Source organism: Ascaphus truei, chromosome 3, assembly GCF_040206685.1.
Source record: "Ascaphus truei isolate aAscTru1 chromosome 3, aAscTru1.hap1, whole genome shotgun sequence".
Lineage (NCBI taxonomy): Eukaryota > Metazoa > Chordata > Amphibia > Anura > Ascaphidae > Ascaphus > Ascaphus truei.
Window position 1 is genome coordinate 390,521,512 of NC_134485.1, and position 21,026 is coordinate 390,542,537.

Sequence of the window (21,026 nt, forward strand, 5' to 3'; positions counted from 1 at the left end):
CTGACTGTCTCTCTCTCTCTCTCTATCTCTCTCTGACTGACTCTCTCTCTCTCTCTCTCTGATTGACTCTTTCTCTCTCTCTGAATGACTCTATCTTTCTCTGACTGACTCTCTCTCTCCCTGACTGACTCTCTCTCTCTGACTGACTTTCTCTCTCTGACTGACTATCTCTCTCTCTGACTCTCTCTCTCTCTGACTGACTCTCTCTCTCCCTGACTGACTCTCTCTCTCTCTCTGATTGACTCTCTCTCTTTCTCTCTCTCTCTCTCTGACTGACTCTCTCTCTCTCTCTGACTGACTCTCTCCCTCCCTGCCTGACTCTCTCTCTCTCTCTCCCTGACTGACTCTCTCTCTCTCTCTCTGACTGACTTTCTCTCTCTGACTGACTCTCTCTCTCTCTCTGACTGACTATCTCTCTGACTTACTATCTCTCTCTCTGACTCTCTCTCTCTGTCTCTGACTGACTCTCTCTCTCTCTCTGACTCTCTCTCTCTCTGACTGACTCTCTCTCTCTGACTGACTCTCTCTCTCTCTCTGACTGACTCTCTCTCTCACTCTGACTGACTCTCTCTCTCTCTCTCTGACTGACTCTCTCTCTCTCTGACTGACTCTCTCTCTGACTGACTCTCTCTCTCTGACTGACTCTCTCTCTCTGACTGACTCTCTCTCTCTGACTGACTCTCTCTCTGACTGACTTTCTCTCTCTCTGACTGACTTTCTCTCTCTCAGACTGACTCTCTCTCTCTGACTGACTCTCTCTCTCTGACTCTCTCTCTCTGACTGACTCTCTCTCTCTGACTGACTCTCTCTCTGACTGACTCTCTCTCTCTGACTGACTCTCTCTCTCTATGACTGACTGACTCTCTCTCACTCTGACTGACTGACTCTCTCTCTGACTGACTCTCTCTGACTGACTCTCTCTCTCTCTGATTGACTCTCTCTCTCTCTCTGACTGACTCTCTCTCTCTCTGACTGACTCTCTCTCTCTCTGAATCTCTCTCTCTCTGACTGACTCTCAAATCAAATCAAATCAAATCAGCTTTATTGGCATGACGAAAGAACATTTCAGTATTGCCAAAGCGTGAATAATAGGGGGTGGGGGACAATAATTACATGAATACTAGTCTCTCTGACTGACTCTCTCTCTCTGACTGACTCTCTCTCTGTCTCTGACTGACTCTCTCTCTGTCTCTGACTGACTCTCTCTCTGACTGACTCTCTCTCTCTGACTGACTCTCTCTCTCTGACTGACTCTCTCTTTCTGACTGACTCTTTCTGACTGACTCTCTCTGACTGATTCTCTCTCTCTGACTGTCTCTCTCTCTCTCTGACTGGCTCTCTCTCTGACTGACTCTCTCTCTCTCTGACTGACTTTCTCTCTCTCTCACTGACTCTCTCTCTGACTGACTCTCTCTCTCTGACTGACTCTCTCTCTCTCTCCCTGACTGACTCTCTCTCTCTCCCTGACTGACTCTCTCTCTCTCTCTCTCTGATTGACTCTCTCTCTCTCTGACTGACTCTCTCTCTCTCTCTCTCTGGATGACTCTCTCTCTCTCTGTCTGACTGACTCTCTCTGACTGACCCTCTCTCTCAAATCAAATCAAATCAAATCTGCTTTATTGGCATGACGAAAGAACATTTCAGTATTGCCAAATCGTGAATAATAGGGGGTGGGGGACAATAATTACACGAATACTAGGGATAGGGTATAATGATTGCAGGGTATATGGGTAACAGTTTCACACAGGTGTGTGGGGGTTAATGTACGTCTCTCAGCTTGTGGCAGGTGCTGATATAGTGTGCAGCTAGTTCTGCTGTGGTTTCATCTTCTCCCAGGAGGATCGCTATTTTTTGGTTCTCTTATGTATTATTAAAGTTCTGGATAACAGCAGTGAGTTTCTCTAGGTGGGCACTCCTCACTTCAGAGTATTGTGTGCAACGCAACAGGAAGTGAGTTTCATCTTCTACCTCACCTAGCTCACATCTTTGGCACAGTCTCATCTCCCGGGGCTTCCAGTTCTGTCTGTGCCTGCCTGTTTCTATTTCTAGGCTGTGGGCACTTATTCTGTACTGGCTCAGGGTCTGTCTCTGTTTTGGGTCTTTTACCTTCAGTAGGTAGGGTGCCAGAGTGTATTCTCTCTGTAGGCTGTGGTAGGTCTCCAGCTTCTTTGAGCGTTGGATATCATTTTCCCATTTTATCACATACTGCTTCTTCATTTCGTTGGCGATTGAGTTGATTTCTTTTTTCGGCAGGTTGTTAATCTGTGTGGGGTTTTGTCCTTGGAGTGAGAGGACAAGTTGTTTGATGGCACAGGGTTTAGTGAGGAGGTCCTGACTTTGCATTGCTCTGTAGCAGTAAGACTGTGGATGGCTGGTGTTTAGGTGAGCCCAGAATGTCAGTGCTCTCTTCTGTACCGTGAGCAGTAGAGGAAAGCGGCCCAGCTCAGCCCGGCATGCATTGTTTGATGTACTCCTGTGTACTTGGAGAAGGTATTTGCAGAATTCCAGACGCAGTATTTCTGTTGGGCTGGTATCCCATTTTGTGGAGTCTGGGTATGTTACAGGGCCCCACACCTCGCTGCCGTACAGAAGGATGGGTGTGATGATGCTGTTGAATATTTTCTCCCAGATTCTTATTGGTGGTTTGAGGTGGTACATCTGTTTCCTTATTGCATAAAATGCTCTGCGGGCCTTCTCCTTCAGTGTATTTATGGCCAGGTTGAATTTCCCCGATGAGCTGATTGTCAGACCAAGGTATGTGTAGCTCGTTGTCTGTTCCAGTGCATTGTCATCCAGTGTGAACTCTGACTCTCTCTCTCTGACTGTCTCTCTCTCTCTCTCTCTCTCTCTCTCTCTGACTGTCTCTCTCTCTGACTGACTCTCTCTCTCTCTCTCTGACTGACTCTCTCTCTGACTGCCTCTCTCTCTCTGACTGCCTCTCTCTCTCTGACTGACTCACTCTCTCTCTCTCTGATTGACTCTCTCTCTCTGACTGACTCTCTCTCTCCCTGACTGACTCTCTCTCTCTCTCTCTGACTGACTTTCTCTCTCTGACTGACTCTCTCTCTCTCTGACTGACTATCTCTCTCTCTGACTCTCTCTCTCTCTCTCTCTCTGACTCTCTCTCTCTCTCTGACTCTCTCTCTCTGACTGTCTCTCTCTCTTTGACTGACTCTCTCTCTCTGACTGACTGACTTTCTCTCTCTCTCTGACTGACTCTCTCTCTCTCACTCTGACTGACTCTCTCTCTCTCTGACTGACTCTCTCTCTCTCTGACTGACTCTCTCTCTCTCTGACTGACTCTCTCTGACTGACTCTCTCTTTCTCTGACTGACTCTCTCTCTCTGACTGACTCTCTCTCTCTCTCTGACTGACTTTCTCTCTCTGACTGACTTTCTCTCTCTGACTGACTCTCTCTCTCTGACTGACTCTCTCTCTCTGACTGACTCTCTCTCTCTCTGACTCTCTCTCTCTCTCTCTCTCTCTCTCAGACTGACTCTCTCTCTGACTGACTCTCTCTCTCTCTGACTGACTCTCTCTCTGACTGACTCTCTCTCTCTCTCTGACTGACTCTCTCTCTGACTGACCTCTCTCTGACTGACTCTCTCTCTGACTGACTCTCTCTCTGACTGACTCTCTCTCTGACTGACTCTCTCTCTGACTGACTCTCTCTCTGACTGACTCTCTCTCTCTCTGACTAACTCTCTCTCTCTCTCTGACTGACTGACTGACTCTTTCTGACTGACTATCTCTCTCTCTCTGACTGACTCTCTCTCTCTGACTGACTCTCTCTCTCTGACTGACTCTTTCTCTCTGACTGACTCTCTCTCTGACTGACTCTCTCTCTGACTGACTCTCTCTCTGACTGACTCTTTCTCTCTGACTGATCCTCTCTCTCTGACTCTCTCTCTCTGACTGACTCTCTCTGACTGACTCTCTGACTGACTGACTCTCTCTCTCTGACTGACTCTCTCTCTCTGACTGACTCTCTCTCTCTTTCTGACTGACTCTCTCTGACTGACTCTCTCTCTCTCTCTCTCTGACTGGCTCTCTCTCTGACTGACCCGCTCTCTCTGACTGACTCTCTCTCTCTCTGACTGACTCTCTCTCTCTCTCTCTCTCTGACTGACTCTCTCTCTGACTGACTCTCTCTCTCTGACTGACCTCTCTCTGACTGACTCTCTCTCTGACCTCTCTCTGACTGACTCTCTCTCTCTCTCTGACTGACTCTCTCTCTCTCTCTGACTGACTCTCTCTCTCTCTCCCTGACTGACTCTCTCTCTCTGACTGACTCTGACTGACTGATTCTCTCTCTGACTGACTCTCTCTCTCTGACTGACTCTCTCTCTCTCTCTCTCTGACTGACTCTCTCTCTCTCTCTCTGACTGACTCTCTCTCTCTCTGACTGACTCTCTCTCTCTGACTGACTATCTCTCTCTTTCTGACTGACTCTCTCTCTCTCTCTCTCTGACTGACTCTCTCTCTCTCTGACTGACTCTCTCTCTGACTGACCTCTCTCTGACTGACTCTCTCTCTCTCTCTCTGACTGACTCTCTCTCTCTCTCTGACTGACTCTCTCTCTCTCCCTGACTGACTCTCTCTCTCTGACTGACTCTGACTGACTGACTCTCTCTCTCTGACTGACTCTCTCTCTCTCTGACTGACTCTCTCTCTCTCTGACTGACTCTCTCTCTCTCTCTCTGACTGACTCTCTCTCTCTCTCTGACTGACTCTCTGTCTCTGACTTACTCTCTCTGACTGACTCTCTCTCTCTGACTGACTCTCTCTCTCTCTGACTGACTCTCTCTCTGACTGACTCTCTCTCTCTCTGACTGACTCTCTCTCTCTCTCTCTCTCTGACTGACTCTTTCTCTGACTGACTCTCTCTCTCTGACTGACTCTCTCTCTCTCTGACTGACTCTCTCTCTCTGACTGACTCTGACTGACTGACTCTCTGTCTCTGACTGACTCTCTCTCTCTGACTGACTCTCTCTCTCTCTCTGACTGACTCTCTCTCTCTCTCTGACTGACTCTCTCTCTTTCTGACTGACTCTCTCTCTCTCTCTGACTGACTCTCTCTCTCTGACTGACTCTCTCTCTGACTGACTCTCTCTCTCTCTCTCTGACTGACTCCCTCTCTCTGACTGACTGACGCTCTCTCTCTCTTTGACTGACTCTCTCTCTCTCTCTGACTGACTCTCTCTCTGACTGACTCTCTCTCTGACTGACTCTCTCTCTCTCTCTCTGACTGACTCTCTCTCTGACTGACTCTCTCTCTCTGACTGACTCTCTCTCTCTCTCTGACTGACTCTCTCTCTCTCTGACTGACTGACTCTCTCTCTCTCTGACTGACTCTCTCTCTCTGACTGACTCTCTCTTTCTCTCTCTCTGACTCTCTGACTGACTCTCTCTCTCTCTGACTGACTCTCACTCTCTCTCTGACTGACTCTCTGACTGACTGACTGACTCTCTCTGACTGACTCTTTCTCTCTCTCCCTCTCTGTCCCTCCCTCTCTCTCCCTCTCCTCTCTCCCTCTCTCTCTCCCTCGCTCTGACTCTCTCCCTCTGACTCTCTCCCTCTCTCTCTGACTCTCTCCCTCTCTGACTCTCTCCCTCTCTCTGACTCTCTTCCCTCTCTGACTCTCTCCCTCTCTCTCTCTCCCAGACACTCTCTCTCCAAGACACTCTCTCTCCCAGACACACTCTCTCTCTCTCAGACACACTCTCTCTCTCTCAGACACACACACTCTCTCAGACACACAAACACTCTCTCTCAGACACACACTCTCTCTCAGACACACACTCTCTCTCTCTCATACACTCTCTCTCTCTCTCTCTCTCTCACACAGACACTCTCTCAGACACACACAGACACACTCTCTCTCTCTCTCTCTCTCTCTCTCACACAGACACACACACTCTCTCTCAGAAACACACAGATACAGACACACACAGACACAGACACACACACACACACACACACACACACAGACACAGACACACACACACACACACTCACACACAGACACTCACATACACAGACACTCACACACACACACACACTCAGACATAGACTCAGACACACACACACTCACATACACAGACACACTCAGACACACTCAGACAAAGACACACACACTCAGACACACAGACACACACACACAGGGAAAATCGGAACGGAATCGGAACGGGGGGGTCGGAACGGAAACGGAGCAGGGGGGATCAGAGCAGGGGGGATCGGAACGGAATCGGAGCAAGGGGGAGCGGAATCGGAGCAGGAGGGCAAGGGGGAAGCAAGGCAGTCATGGAGCAGTACTCACCTGACTTGCTCCATGCAGCAGGAAGAGGTGGGCCTGGCTTTGCAAGCTCAGAAAAGCTAGCTGCGGGCCAAAAAAAAAATTCTGGCAGCGTGCCAACACGCGTCAGCCAATCAGGAGAGGGGGAGGTTTTTTTTTTTTCTCCCTTTGTTGAGAGCACGCGTTGCCTGGCACATCGCGAGCTGGGCCGCAAAAATAATCGTTGTGGCCCGCGAGTTTGACATGCTTGATCTATGGAGTAGTTTAATTTCAACTTCCCTTATATTTGAGAAAATTGATGATTTGAAGGTCTTCCCAATTCTCATCATGTAATTGGGTTCCTAAATACTAAAAAGTTGACAATTGTCTGCAGCTCCCTTGGAATAAACATCCGTGGAGTCAAAATGTCTAAGTTGCAAATACTGATAGAAACAGTTCTTTGGAATATTTATGCAATATTACGGCTTAATGACTGAACCTTTGAAGAGATTCCTGATCCTTGAGATACCTACTCTCTGTCACCATAGAAAGAGGGATTAATCCATTCCCGGTTTAAAATCCCTATTGTTAAATTGAGGGGTCAGGGTAGAGGGTATTGAAAAGCTTAAATATTTTATGTCAAATGTATCCCAGATCTGAATCGAATACAAAAGAGCCGGGTGATTAATATAGTTTTGTGGTCTCAAACTCTTACATAACCATATATAATATTGACATATTACTTCTGCTTCTGCCCTCTCCAAGTCTACCCAAGGTTTCACACTGTGTGGAAATGACCACTGTAGTAGGGAGCTCAGTCTAGCAGATATGTAATAACGGTGGAAATCTGAGAGAGCCAAGCCCACTGCTAATCATGGCAGCATAATGTATGTACTGTATGTCTTTATTTATATAGCGCCATTAATGTACATAGCGCTTTACAGTAGTAATACTCAGGAAAAAAGGGGATCCAGCGCTCCACGGATTTCTAAATAAGTAAATTTATTGTGCCACACCAGTTCCTGGGTGTACTTTGGATTTTGCCTGGCAGGTACTTCCTTGAACCAGCAGCACCGGTAAACTGTATGTTTTATCTTATTTGTGGAGTGCAGCCTTAACCCTCTTTACATTGTCACAGTAGTAATACACATGACAATCATATAAATAACATATAATACAAACAACAGATCATGGGTATAAGTGCTTCAGACTTAAAAATTAACATTTAGCAAGATGAGTCCCTGCTCCGAAGTGCTTACACTCTAATTGGTAGGTAGGAAGAACGTACAGAGACAGTAGGAGGGCATTCTGGTAAGTGCGACTACAAGGGGCTAAGCTTTATATAACAGCATCATGATTGATCTCTTCATTGGTTTCCACCAATTACATATAAATCTAGAAATGAACTTTTATAAAGCTATAATAGCGGTTATTAGAATGGAAACTGGTAGGGTTTGGAACAAATATAGCACCCCAGGGAGAATATTAATCTTGACTAAATACTCCCGAAGCAGGATATTGGGTAATCTTGCCACTTAGTAATGTATTTTTCAGTTGCTTGAATATCCCTGGGTAGTTACTGTTGGATAGATATTGTATGTTTAGAGATATGCACAACCAAGTATTTCAAATGCTACCGGTATTCTTTCAAGCAAATATCAACATGTAAATAAATGAGTTTAATCGTATGTGAAGGGATGGGAGGGCTTAGTGCCTCTGACTTGGATCTTAAAGTCTGAGACTTTCCAAAATTGATTTAATTTCTGAAACAGGTAAGGAGGAGAGTGGAGAGGGTCCTTCAGCGTAACAATCATATCATCAGAAGTTTTTTTATACATTGTTGTTTTCAATTTGCCTGAATTAAAACTATTTTTGTGGACACTCAAATAGTCCTGTTAACCACCAATATAGTTAATGCAAGTGATGAAAATATTGACACTGTGACATCACATCTCTGTCTTTTTAGACATCTTCTACATGTGCAGATTTTTACCAGAGTTTTCAAAATTCTTCCACTGGCCCTTTTTTGTTGTTGTTGAAAAATACATTTTGCAAACATTTTTCGGCTTTGTCAATATTCCCTAGAAATGGCTATAGAGAGAAATATACTGTACCTTTAAAGACAACTGAGATATTTGGGAAGTAAACAAATCTGCATATTTAAAATTGCTAATTTGCAGATTTAAATGAGCTTATTCCCAGGTATCTCCCCATGTGTTGTATAGAGGAGTCTTTTGGGAGGTATATAAGTCAACAAGCACTCAATAAAATAGGACACTGACAGAATTCCTGCAACATCTCAGACACATTTCTCACATATTTTTAGCCTTGTAAGACTTGGTGAAAAACTTTGTTGGGACACTTTCGCACATCTGTCCTCTGCGCACTGATTGAGAGCAGATGCCTACTCCATGGTTTCCTGGTTGGTATAGGAAGCATGTTATAATGAGGAGGTTGATGGGAAAAGGTTTAGACATCAAAATTCCTTGGCAATCCCAAAAAAATAAATACCAGTATCATTTATGCTCACATACTGTATACAGATGAGACACCAAGTATTCTAAAGCTTGCTTTAAACTAGCCCGGTTAAATTCTGGGTATGTGTTGGGTGTAACCTGGCTAGTTTAAGGCATTTCTGCATTGACTAATGACCCATAGGATTAACACAGCAGGGGTCCATTTCAGTCCCATTCAGTTTGAATGGGACTGCCAGGGACCCTCACTGTTAATCTGATGGGCCATTAATAAATGCAGAAATGTTGGGTCTAGTTTAAGGCAAGTTTAAGGCATGTATCCAGCACGTACCTGGGTGTACCTGGGTGTTTTTGGCGATTGCCACTGGTTTGTGTTAGAATAACTGTGGGCACTACAGTAACACATGCACATATGTAACACATTCGATATCAAATATTCTGGAATAGATATATAGTGATATCAAGTGTGCATCAATACTCATTTTGAAAGCTCATATTCATTAAACTCCTGTTCTGCACCAGATGCCTGGTTTTATATTACCTTTACCATATTTCACTAATCAAGCTCTATCCAGACTGCATTATCTTACTCAAGAGCCATATGATGGCTGTTTCTCAATCACAACTCTTTTTCAAGTGTATTTAATCAGAAAAGACTACCACATTTTCCTTGCACTCCCCAGTCAAAGTTCTTGCTTTTTTCTTCCGTATTCAGATATGTACAAATATAAAGTAGTTAGGGAAACATGGTTAAACATAGTATTAGTATTTTAAATATGTGCCAAGATCTATAACCTACCTCTTGCAAATGGGACTCTTTTTTCTTTGATGACAAATTCAAATGCTTTTCTAATACAGAATTATATTTCTCGCTCTCTTTGTCAAACTTCTTTTTTCCTTCCTATAGAAAAATAAAAAAATAAAAAATAAAAATATTAAAATGATATATACAATAATAATTACAGACATAAATAGGGTTAAGAAGCCCTGGTGCTCTGTTTACATTTAGCACATATTATACAACTATTTACATTCCACAATTATTTATATTACTGTATCAGACCCTCATTAACCCCCAGATTGACTTAAACACGAGCTAACGCCTGTTTGGATGAGTTAACCTGTAACTGAGCTTGATGAATTTGTCCCTAAGAATAAATGAAACATCTGCCTTGGATGATGAAAGGCATACTGTCATATGACTAGTTAGTGAAGAGTATACCTTCCTAACTTGTCACTAAAAATACATTGTTTAAAATTCTACTACTGTAAATAGTAAGAGGGGGGACGGAGATAGAAGGGGGGGAGAGAGAGAAGGGGAGAGAGAGAGAGAGAGAGAGAGAAGGGGATAGAGAGAGAGAAGGGGCAGGGCAGAGAGAAGGGGGAGAAGAGGTAGAGAAGGGCTGGAGAGAGAAAGAGAGAGAAGGGAGGGAGAAAGAGAGAGGGAGAGAGAATCCTATTTAGTAGAGTTCCCATCAACTTAAACAACTCCCGAAACACTCCTCTATACAACTCTCTCTCCCACTGCCAAAATAACTCACGTAAAGCCAAAATACATGTATTATAGGAAATATATCATAATAATGAGGAAACAGTTGATGATTGTGTCTCTACAACGGACAGATACAGTACATTTTTTCAGTTACATGAGTACTACCATTAGTATCACTTTAGGCAGCCCCACCATATAGAAAACTGATAAGGGAGACTATGCTGGGAAAAAGAAACTGGAAAAAGAAGAGGCTTGTTTTCATTGGTAATAGAATGACGATCTACAAAACCTGGGGGAAATAATGTGGCAGAAAAGAACGGAACCATACTAGTCTTTAATAAGAGAGCAACTATTTTGCATTCCACATGTTGCTTGCATATATTGAAAAGCTGCGTGCAAGTCATCACTGCAGCTACCTGTAGGACTTTTATCCCAGCTGACATAACCTGCTGTAAGCCCAAATTCAGATCTACATACAGTATTGAAATACTGTAACTCTAACAGCCAGCAGTAGTTTACCTAGTCATTATTATAGATGTGCGGACTCTTCGAGTTTTACTTTGCACATTTTCTTGGCAAACTTGTTGGTAATTTCAGAAATGATTTTAAATTTAAAAAAAGGACACAAAATGTTGTCCATTTCTGAAATGTTGCTAAATGTCACCATTTTCATCAAATTGTTAATTGTTCTTTTGTACAGAATTGCACATTTATCAGCGTTCGCAAACTGTTGGGAACCGTTTGCACATTTCTAGTTATGATACAATAATGAAGTTATCATGAAATAGTAACATTTCTACATGGCATACACTCACTTGTAATTAAGTATACTAATTTTCCCTACACAGATTGCATGGGGTATTTATTGTGCTGACTCAGCAGACTTGTTGGCTGGCTGATGGATTGGACATTTTGAAGGACTCACGCACTCACTATGTAGTTAACACAAAATAAAGACCATGCTGTCGGGTATCCTAATTATAAAAAGCATTGATTTCAATGATATGTGGCATGGTGCACCTGGGAAAGACATTGAGCTGACGCAGTGTCTGCCTCATGGAATACAGAATCTGAAATCAATTACTTTATTTCACAGGGCCGACTATTAGGAAATATGTCATTGTCCCGCACATTCCAGAAATCCTTTTCGTGTCTACTTTTGGAAAGTATAATGTGTGACTGAATGCCACGTAGCTGAGTTACTCTCCTGCCAGGTTTAAAGTGTATTCCCACATGGCAAGAAAGACAGTCAGTGTTATTTGCTTGGTTAGAAAGATTAAATTCCCCTTAGAGCAGGATTCCCTAGATGAGAAGCAGGGGATCACTGGAGCTGATCTGCAGATCCCCTGGTTCTCAGGAAACTTACATTACCCATGTAGGTGCTGCAAGTACGTCCTGGTTCTTAAATCTCCCGCGGCACGCAAGCCAATAGAAAGCCGCGAAAGATGATGTTGCAGTTTCATATTGGCTTCCGTGCCATAGGAGATCAAAGCTTCCATATGGTTTACCCATCCAATCAGAGGCATCTACAGAGATAAGTATCTCAGGAAGCAGGGGGTCCCTAGCAATGAAACGAACGCGGTTCAGCTGCGGAGACCCCCTGCTTCATACCTAGAAGAAAGATTTTTTCCCCCCGCGTCTGCTCCATGAATCCTTAGAGCCAGAGCAGCTGCGGCACCAGAGTGCCACAACTCCTCCGGCACATTGCAATCAAGTGGCCGCACCTTGGAGTCATCACTTGATCTTGGCATCTCCTGCAGCAGAATGCAGTCTCCCTATAAAAATTAGCTTAATAGCCATGACCCCAGGAGTGCTAGATCCCATGACATGGTAGTGAACATATCTGCTAATTATTGTTCTTCCTATTATGGGTGGATTCACTAAGTTATGTTAGGCTATGTCAGTCCGGGCTGATTGCCATTTTTTTTATTTTGATAGTGTGATGCTTCGTTTGTCACAACCCGTGCTAAAATACAGCTGCATTTGTTTGCATCAGCATGAGGAATTGATGATGCAAATGGGAGGAGTTAGGGGTAGGGTTATATTTGCATATTGGGGCAGGTTTATTTTTTTTTTCCAAACAATTTTATTAGGCATTCAGTTAAACATACAGTGGTATTGTGCTAAAAGGCCTAACATTTTCCAATCCACAGTTTTTTTCGGGGGGGGGAGCAGAAAGACAACCGCCGTTGTCCGTAGAAATGGGGGGGGAAGCCTTCAGAGAGGGAAGGCAGAGGGGAGGGGGACTGAGAGGGTGGGGGGGAGGGGGGGAGAGGAGAGGGGGGAATGGGGTGGGGGGGGGGCGTCTGACTGTCTGGGGATATGAGCTATAGAGCATTGGTCGATCGCCTATGGAGGGGTGTCCGGGCTTTGGGGCGCAGGGATTGGCTGTCTGGCCCTAGTTTTGGAGGACCATGGGTCCCAGATTTCCTCGTAAGCCGGCAGTTTTTGTCGAACGATGGCGGTGAGCCGTTCCATGATCATCACCTCGTCGACTCTTTTTCTAATCGTTCCCAGTGCCGGCGTAGTTGTTTTCCTCCAGGAGGCCGCAATACAGCAACGAGCCGCAGTAAAAATGAAGGATATCAATTTCCTGACTGGTCGGACAATGTCTTTCAGTGGTGCCGCCAGCAGGTAGGTCAGTGGTTCAATAGGCACTTCCAGGTCGGTGACCTCTTTTATTAAAATTTGGACCTTGGCCCAGTACTTTACAATTTCTGGACAGGACCACCAGATGTGGACCATGTCCCCTCTATGACCACAACCTCTCAAACATAGATCTGAAGCCAGAGGGTAGATTTGGTTTAATCGAGCTGGGGTAAGATACCAGCCGAACATAATTTTATAAATGTTTTCCTTTATTGTAGTACATAGGGAGGTCTCCGAGGCTGTCTCCCAGATTTCTTCCCAAGTCTCTCTGTCTATATGTATGTTCAGGTCAGCTGCCCATTTGAGCATATAGTCGTGCTCTTTTGGGGTCGAGGAGCGTTCTAGTGCCCTGTATATATCTGAGATTAGACCTTTCTGGTGGGTCTTTGTCTCGCAGAGAAGTTCGAACGTTGTGAGAGTGGGGTATTCTGGGAGAGGGCAAGTTGTTCTAATAAAGTTTCTAATTTGAAGATATTTGAATTTGTCCAATTGTCTGATTTGATATTTGGTCCTTAATTCTTGGAAACTCAGAGGCCTCCCCAGGCTCAGAAAATCCGCAATCGCCTCTATACCCCTTGTGCGGTATTGTTCGAACAGTTTAGATCCACATCCCGGGGGGAACTTTGGATTGTTAAAAATAGGGGTCAATTGGGAACTTTTAGTAGTAAGGCCATATTTGTATTTGCAACGTAACCACACATCCCATGTGAATCGGGAGGCCTGAAGTTTCAGGTTGTGTGTATGTCCCTCCCCTCTGTCCAGGCACCAGAGGCAGGCTTGCAGAGAAGGCATTTTGGCACATTGAGTCTCTATCTCCACCCAACTACAACGGGTCGGGTCGGCATTCCACATTACCACCTGCTTAAGCTGTGTAAGTCCGGTACCCCCAGACCTCCTCTAGATCTTGCTGCCATCAGGACCGATCTGGCGACTCGGGGTCTTTTGCCCTGCCAAATAAAGTTAAATATTCTGTTTTGCATGTTTTTGAGATCAGCGCCTGGGACGTGGGTCGGGAGTGTTTGAAAGAGATATAACATTCTTGGGAGTATATTCATCTTAATGGAAATCATTCGACCGATCCACGATATCTGGTAACCTTCCCACTGATCTAGATCCTTTTTGATCTTGTCCCATAAACGCGGGTAGTTATCCCGGTATAAATCCCGGTAGTGCCTTGACACATTAACTCCCAGATATTTAATGTGTGAAGGGCACCATCTGTAGGTAAAATTGGTTTTGAGGAGATTGACTTCGGGATCAGGGAGACTAAGATTTAGGGCCTCTGATTTGTCGCTGTTTATCTTATATCCTGATACTCTGCCAAACTCCGCCAGTTCCCTCTGGAGGTTGGGGAGGGAAGTTTGAGGTTTAGTCAGAGTAAGGATGATGTCATCAGCGAATAGGGAAATTTTGTATTGTGTTTTATCAATCGGGATTCCCTGGACGTTTGGGTTCTGTCTTATTTTAGACGCCAGTGGTTCAATCGTAAGGGCGAAGAGAAGGGGAGAGAGGGGGCATCCCTGCCGGGTACCGTTCTGGATTAGGAATCGTTCAGATCCTCCGCCCGAGAGGCGTACCGAGGCTGAGGGGTTCTGGTAAAGTGCTTGAACGCCCTTTAGGAACGAGTCTCTGAAGCCGAATTTAATCAATGTTTGGTTTAGGAATAGCCAATCAATTCTGTCGAATGCCTTCTCTGCGTCAAGGCTTAGTAACATTGCCTTTGAGCCTGAAAGGTGGGCATGATCTACTAAGTTAATTATTTTACGTGTATTGTCTGAGGCCTGACGGCCCAGGACAAACCCGACCTGGTCCTTGTGTATAATCTCGGGAGGATGGGATTAAGTCTGTTCGCCAAAATTTTACTATATAGTTTAAGGTCGTTGTTCAACAATGAAATTGGTCTGTAACTTCCGCATTGGGTGGGGTCCTTCCCGTCTTTAAGTATTATTGCCAAATTTGCGGACGACATTGTGGACGGGATAGGACTCCCTTCAAGGAATGAGTTGAACAAACTTAATAGATGTTTGGATAGAATGGGAAAGAATTTTTTGTAGTATGCATTTGTGAAGCCATCAGGGCCCGGCGCCTTGGAATTTTTTGAGGCTCTCACGGCCATTTCCAATTCGTCTAGCGTTATTTTCGCGTTTAGGTAAGTATTCTCCTCTTCTGTTAATGAAGGGAGGTCGCACTCGGATAGGTAACCGGCTGCTAAAGCCGTATCCGTCTCTTTAGAGTTAGCAGAGTGGGTTCTTAGGTTATACAATTTAGTGTAGAATTTGGTGAATTCCTCTGCTATTTTTTTTTCGTTATATTGGTGTTCACCAGAGTTATTCCTGATCGCCGTGATTTGCGATCTTTTCTGTATGCCTCGTAACTTGCTGGCAAGAAGTCTATCGGCCTTGTTCCCTTTATCGTAATACCTTTTGACCCGTCCATCTAAGAGCTTTTTCTACATCTTCTAATTGGATGATCCTTAGATCGTTTCGAGCAGTTGTCAACTGTTTATAAATTCTCCGGGAGGGGTTATTTTTATGCTTTTGCTCTAGATCGATTATTTTGTCTGTGAGCTCTTTAGATAATCTGAGTTTGGTTTTCTTCCGGTGGGAGGCAATCGAGATAAGATTTCCTTGAATTGTCGCCTTATGGGCTTCCCACAGGCTTGCTGGAGAGGCTACGGAGCCTGTGTTTATTCTGAAGTATTCCTTAAGGGATTTTTTGAGTTCCAGCACTGTCCCGGAGTGGTTCAGTAAGGAATCGTTTAATTTCCAGCAGTACGAAATAGTTTTCCAGAAGGGGATGGACAGGGTCATGGTGATGGGAGCATGATCTGACCATGTAATTGGGCCGATATCTGTATCAGTGGTAGCCTCTAGTACGTTCTTGGAAGCAAGGAAGTAGTCAATACGGGAGTAAGACTGGTGGGGCGCCGAGTAAAAAGTGTAATCTCTCTGTCCCTGATGCTGTGTTCTCCAAATGTCTACCAGAGAAAAGTCTCTCATAATATCCTTACATTTTTTCCCCAGTCTTTGTGACTGAGTGGAGTGTTGTCGCCCTGGTTGGCTCGATTTGTCTTCCTTTGGGTTGAGAGCCATATTTAAATCCCCTGCAATGAGTATTGAGGATAGGTATTGTGGGTCAATTTCTTCCAGAACCTTTTTAAGAAATTCTGTCTGGTTTTCGTTTGGGGCGTATAGGTTAATAAGGGCGATTGACGTGCCGGATAGTGAGCCATAGACTACAATGAATCTCCCCTCTGGATCTGCCTGAATTTTTGTTAAATTAAATGGGGTGCCCTGTCGAAACAGAATGGCCACCCCTCTACGCTTGCTGCTGAAAGATGAGAAATAACTCATCGGGAATGCATGCTGGAATATTTTAGGCGGCTCTTGTGACGTGAAGTGCATCTCCTGGAGGAAAACAACGTCCCCTCCTGTTTTCTTTATCTCCTGGAGGGCCAGGCGACGCTTTCTATTATTGTGGAGTCCCTTCACGTTGAGGGAGATAATTTTCAGGGCTTTTTGGTGAGACATTGTTATCTCTCAGCGAAGACCGCTTGTGTTATCGCTGGAATAGTGCTAGGGGGTGCAGTCAAAATGGGCGAGGGGATGAGGGGTCGGGAGTGGGGCCGCTGGGACAGTAGCAGCGGCTGGAAAAAGGGAGGAAAATCGACCCTAATGGGGTCTAAAAGTGTTTGACCGGTCTTAGAGAAAGAACCGGTTAGTGGGGTATAAGACCCTTGGGGGCAGGTCCGAGAACGCTCTCCAGTGAAGGCGGGCTGGGTGGAGACCCAGAAGATTCTGTGACTTCAACCGGCGGGTTGGCTCATTCGGTGGGATGTCAGGCCCGCAGGGCTTTTTGCTCTATCTAGCCGTGTGTGGGCGGGCGTGGGCGAGGGAGGGGTAACTGGGTCGGGAGGTGAGGGGATGGGGACGTTAAAGGTCGCTCTGGGAATGATTGCCCGAAAGGGCGGGGGGGAGGGGGGAAAGGGGGGGGACAAGGAGGGAGGGGGTGATGAAGGGGGAGCATGGGGAGGGGGGGGTGTGGGGGAGGGGGGGTGTGGGGGGGGGTTGGTGGGAGGGGAGGGGGGGGAGGGGATGAGATCTCCTTTTGGGCTCTCGGTTGGTGGAACCTGTTGTATGGCAATGTTATCTGTCTGCGGTGCTTAGTAGCTGGAGGGAGGGGGGAGGGGGAGGGGGTATACGGGGAGGGTCCCTGCTCAGTTGGTGTGGGGGAGGGGAGGTGTAGGGGTGGGTGAAGGGGGAAGAGGGGGTAGGTCTTGGGAAAGAAAAGGGTATGGTGAGAGGGAGGGAACAGGGGGGATGGAGCATAGGCGGGACAACGGAATACATATCTCCATTCTCCTTAGGTAGCCGACAGTCTTGAAGCTGTTCCTGCTCAAGAACGCCGGGGTGGGGGTGGGTTGAGGGGGAGGGGGTGGGGGGGGGGGCGGGGATAGGGGGTAGGGGGGGGGTACAGGCTTAAACATTGAGTCTTTACTGTTCATTACTGTAGGCATCTAGCAGTGACAATATAACATGGATGGTACATTGAACCTTCAGCAGTATGCATGAATCACATATAGCAGTATACACCTCATACATTTGCTATAACACCAGCGTTGAGCGGCCTCATGTGGTGAACCCGGGAACTACGCCTGTCGGGTCCGCATTCGAGAGCATGCTTAACCAGTCAGATTCAAGGTAGAGTGGATCAGTCCGGGGGGACTGGGGTGGGGGGGTTAGAGAGGGGATAGGGAGAGAGGGGGGGGCTAGGGTGCAGGTCCTGGGGCGGGGAAGGGTAGGGGGGAGGGGGGGCCGGGGAAGGGTAGGGGGGAGGGGGGGGCCGGGGAAGGGTAGGGGGGAGGGGGGGGGCGGGGAAGAGTTAGGGGGGAGAGGGGGGGAAGAATAGGGGAGGGGGGGGTGGGAAGGGGGTTTGAGGACCGGGGGGGTGGCTGGGGAAGGGATATGGGACGGGGGGGGGATAGGGGGCGGTACAGGCTTATACTTTCGACCCTAGACAGTAAACATAGTGTATATTGAGCAATACTGACAACAGACCTTCACTATGACCCAAGCGTCCTGTACCCTCGTGTGAGGAATCTGGATGCAGCTCTTAATAGGTCCGTTGTCGTAAGCGTGTTTGGCTGATCTGGCTCAGAGGTAAGCGGTTCCGCCCGGTGGGGGCTAGAAGGGATAAGGGTGGGGGTAGGGGGGTGAGGGAGGGGGGGGCGGGGGTGGGTTTGCGTGGTCGGGGGGGCGGGTAGGGGGGGAGGAGTTGGGTGAGGTGGGGGGTGGGGGGGAACCTGGGATACTGGGGGAGGGGGAGAGGGCGGGGGGTGAGGGTAACCTCAGTCTTTGAACCCTCCGTACTTCCCACATTCTCACACCCTTTCGATATGTGTCAGATTGCTGCAGTGCTATGGGGGCAATACGCCATTCAGGTCCTCCCAAGAGGGAAGCGGTGGGCTAAGCCTGAGATACCTGCCGAGGTATGGTAGGACTGAGGTGTAGGTGGTCCTGGGTCGGGGGATCGGAGGGGGGGGGCGGATGGCGGGAAGGGGTGTTGGGGGGTGTAGGGAGGGTTTGGGGTTACCTCGCAGGGGGGGTGGGGCAAGGAAGTGGGGGTAGGGGGGGGACCGGGGGAGGGGGGAGGGGCCACCTCGACCATTGCCCCCAAAACCTTTATGCAGAGAGAACATACATTACTGTAGGCATCTAGCAGTGACAATAATGCCGGGTTAGTACAACCTTTTGTGTCAAAGTGTGAGCTTCATGTCCTGATTCACTTGTAATTGTCACTGGGTTGTAGCTGGGATGCGCGCATCCTCTCTTGAGGGGGCTGGTGGGCTGGGGGAGGGGTTGAGAGGGAGGGTAGGGGGCAGGGGGAAAGGGGGGGAGGTGGAGGGGGGGGGGGAGTTGGAGGAGGGGGGGGGGCAGGAGGGCGGGGGTGGGAGGGAGGGGAGGGGGGGAAGGGGGGGTTGAGCAGGAGAGGGGGGTGGGGTGGAAGGGGTTAGCAAGTACGCGAGGGGGGGAGGGCGGGGGGGAGAGAGGGGAGAGGTGAGGCAGTTATTGGGCAGGGGGGAGGGGATGGGGATGTTGGTATAAGGGGGGGGGTGGGTAGGATGCGGGGAGGGATAGGACACAGGAGGGGGGGGTGGGGAGGGAGGAGGGGGGGTGGGGGAGGGGGGGTAGAGGGATGCCCTGCGAGTTCTTTGTGGGCCCTTCTAACTGGGAGGACGTGGACGCAGTGGTAATTAAAGCCTGTTGCCAAACTGGGGGTGATGGGGTATATAATAATAGTAACCGGGGGTAACATGGGGGGAACAGTGCTACAGACCCTCCGTCCGTGGACACCTCACAGCTGGGGGCGACCGGGATATCCTGTGCCGTCCTCCCCTCCGCGGAGGGGGGAAATCATGGTCCCCAGGGATCGTCAAGGGTTGGCCCGCCAGCGAGACCCTCTGACCCCCCCTCGGCCGAGGGGGGGGCACCGGCACTCCATCCGGGAACCGGGCTGTTGCGTGGCCTCCGCTGGTGCTGTGCGTGTGACGCCTCTGGTCTGGAACATCCGGTCAGGGCCACGTGATGCGGAGAGTGAAGTCTGAAGGTCGGAGGTCGCGCACGGTGATGACATCGGCGTCGTCACGATCTCGCCCAGGATGCCTCGTGGTGCTCCGCAGCGGAATGAAGACTCACCGGGCGCCATCTTGGGGGAATCCGGTGCGCACGAGGTGGGCTCACCCCATCGATCTCCAGTGATGCCGCGGGTGGTGCCTTCATTGTGTCAGCGGGGATGGATCCGGTCGCTCCTCCGGTTGCTGCTGGGAGCCTCTGTTGAACGGTGAGTGCTTCGTTTAGTGTTTCTAGCACGGGGGACCCTCGCGGCGCCATTTTAGGTGGTGTTAGAGAAGACGGTGGAAATCTCCCGGGAGGGCCTCTCTTTGTGCAGGGGACACCCGTCAACGCTCCCTGGACTGCCTCTGCTCCGCGATCCTTTCAGATGCTCTAACCGGGTGGTCCTCCCTTTCCCAGGGTCTGTTGTCAGGCTGGTGAGCGTGGCGGAAGGGTTCCGCGGGGAGGCCCAGGGTTTTAGCCAGAGGCTCCATATCTTCGGGCTGTCGGATGGTCAGGAATTTTCCTTTGTGGGAGATGGTCAACTTAAAGGGGAAGCCCCATTTGTATTTAATTCCCTTCTCCCTGAGTAGGAGTGTCAGGTGGCGCATTGCTTTCCGTCTGTCCACGGTTAACTTGGATAGATCATTGTAGATCTGTAATGGCTCATTTTGGAACGTGATCGTGTCCTTATCCCTGCAGGGTCCAATCAGTTTATCCTTAGTTGAGAAACTGTGGAGGCGCACGATCACGTCCCGCTTGCGGTTAGGGTCTTCTGAGCGCGGACCCAGTGCCCTGTGAGCCCTGTCTATTTCCAGGTCCCGGGGGTCGAGATCAGGGGAAATAGTGAGGAAAAAGTCCCGCAGGTAAGCCCTGAGCTGGGAGGGCACTATCGCCTCGGGGATACCGCGGATCCGCAGGTTCTGCCTGCGGTCCCGGTTCTCTTGGTCCTCCAGACCGTCCCGGAGGGAGTGAATCTCATGTCCCAGGCGAATTATCTCGTCGTCTGCCTCTGACTGATGTTGGAGGGCTTCATCCAGCCTAGCTTCCAGGGTTGTGGTTCGTTCTTGCAGGCCCTGAATATCATGCTTTATCTCAGCCACTGCCTCTTTAATATTCACCTCCAATGATCTTTGGAGCTTAGCATGTAGCTCCTCGTGAAACTCCTTTGTGATTCTAGCGTCTGGTGATGGAGGGGTCTCAGCGGGGCTCGCCGGGCTAGTGAGGCCTTGTGTGCCTCGTGCACTAGATGTCTGGGCGCCATCTTGCCTCCTGCCTCCCGTCTCAGCAGATTTTTAGCGGGGGTAAAGAACCTTCCAACCCCTTGGGGCTGTTGATTTTTTCCCCTATTTGCCATCCCTGCGGTTTCAGGGAGAGATTCTATGCTTTTTGGGGTGTTTTTGGCCGGGTTAAAAGGTATAAAGTTAGTAATTATACAGAGGGGTCTCCAGAGCTCTCCCTTTACCCGTCTGCCCTGGATGACGTCATAGACACGCCCCCTGGGGCAGGTTTATTAAGGAACGTA

The 21,026-nt window shown here is 48.1% G+C and overlaps 1 protein-coding gene across 3 annotated transcripts in view; it reads right to left on the bottom strand.

Moving 5' to 3' along the window:
- Positions 1-21,026, bottom strand: part of ARHGAP42 (Rho GTPase activating protein 42) — a 407,208-nt gene that overhangs the window by 115,185 nt on the left and 270,997 nt on the right. For all 3 annotated transcript variants that reach the window (XM_075592450.1, XM_075592448.1, XM_075592449.1), the window contains one exon: positions 9,549-9,650. In XM_075592450.1, the coding sequence (XP_075448565.1) occupies positions 9,549-9,650 (102 nt within the window). The remainder of the gene's footprint in view (positions 1-9,548; positions 9,651-21,026) is intronic.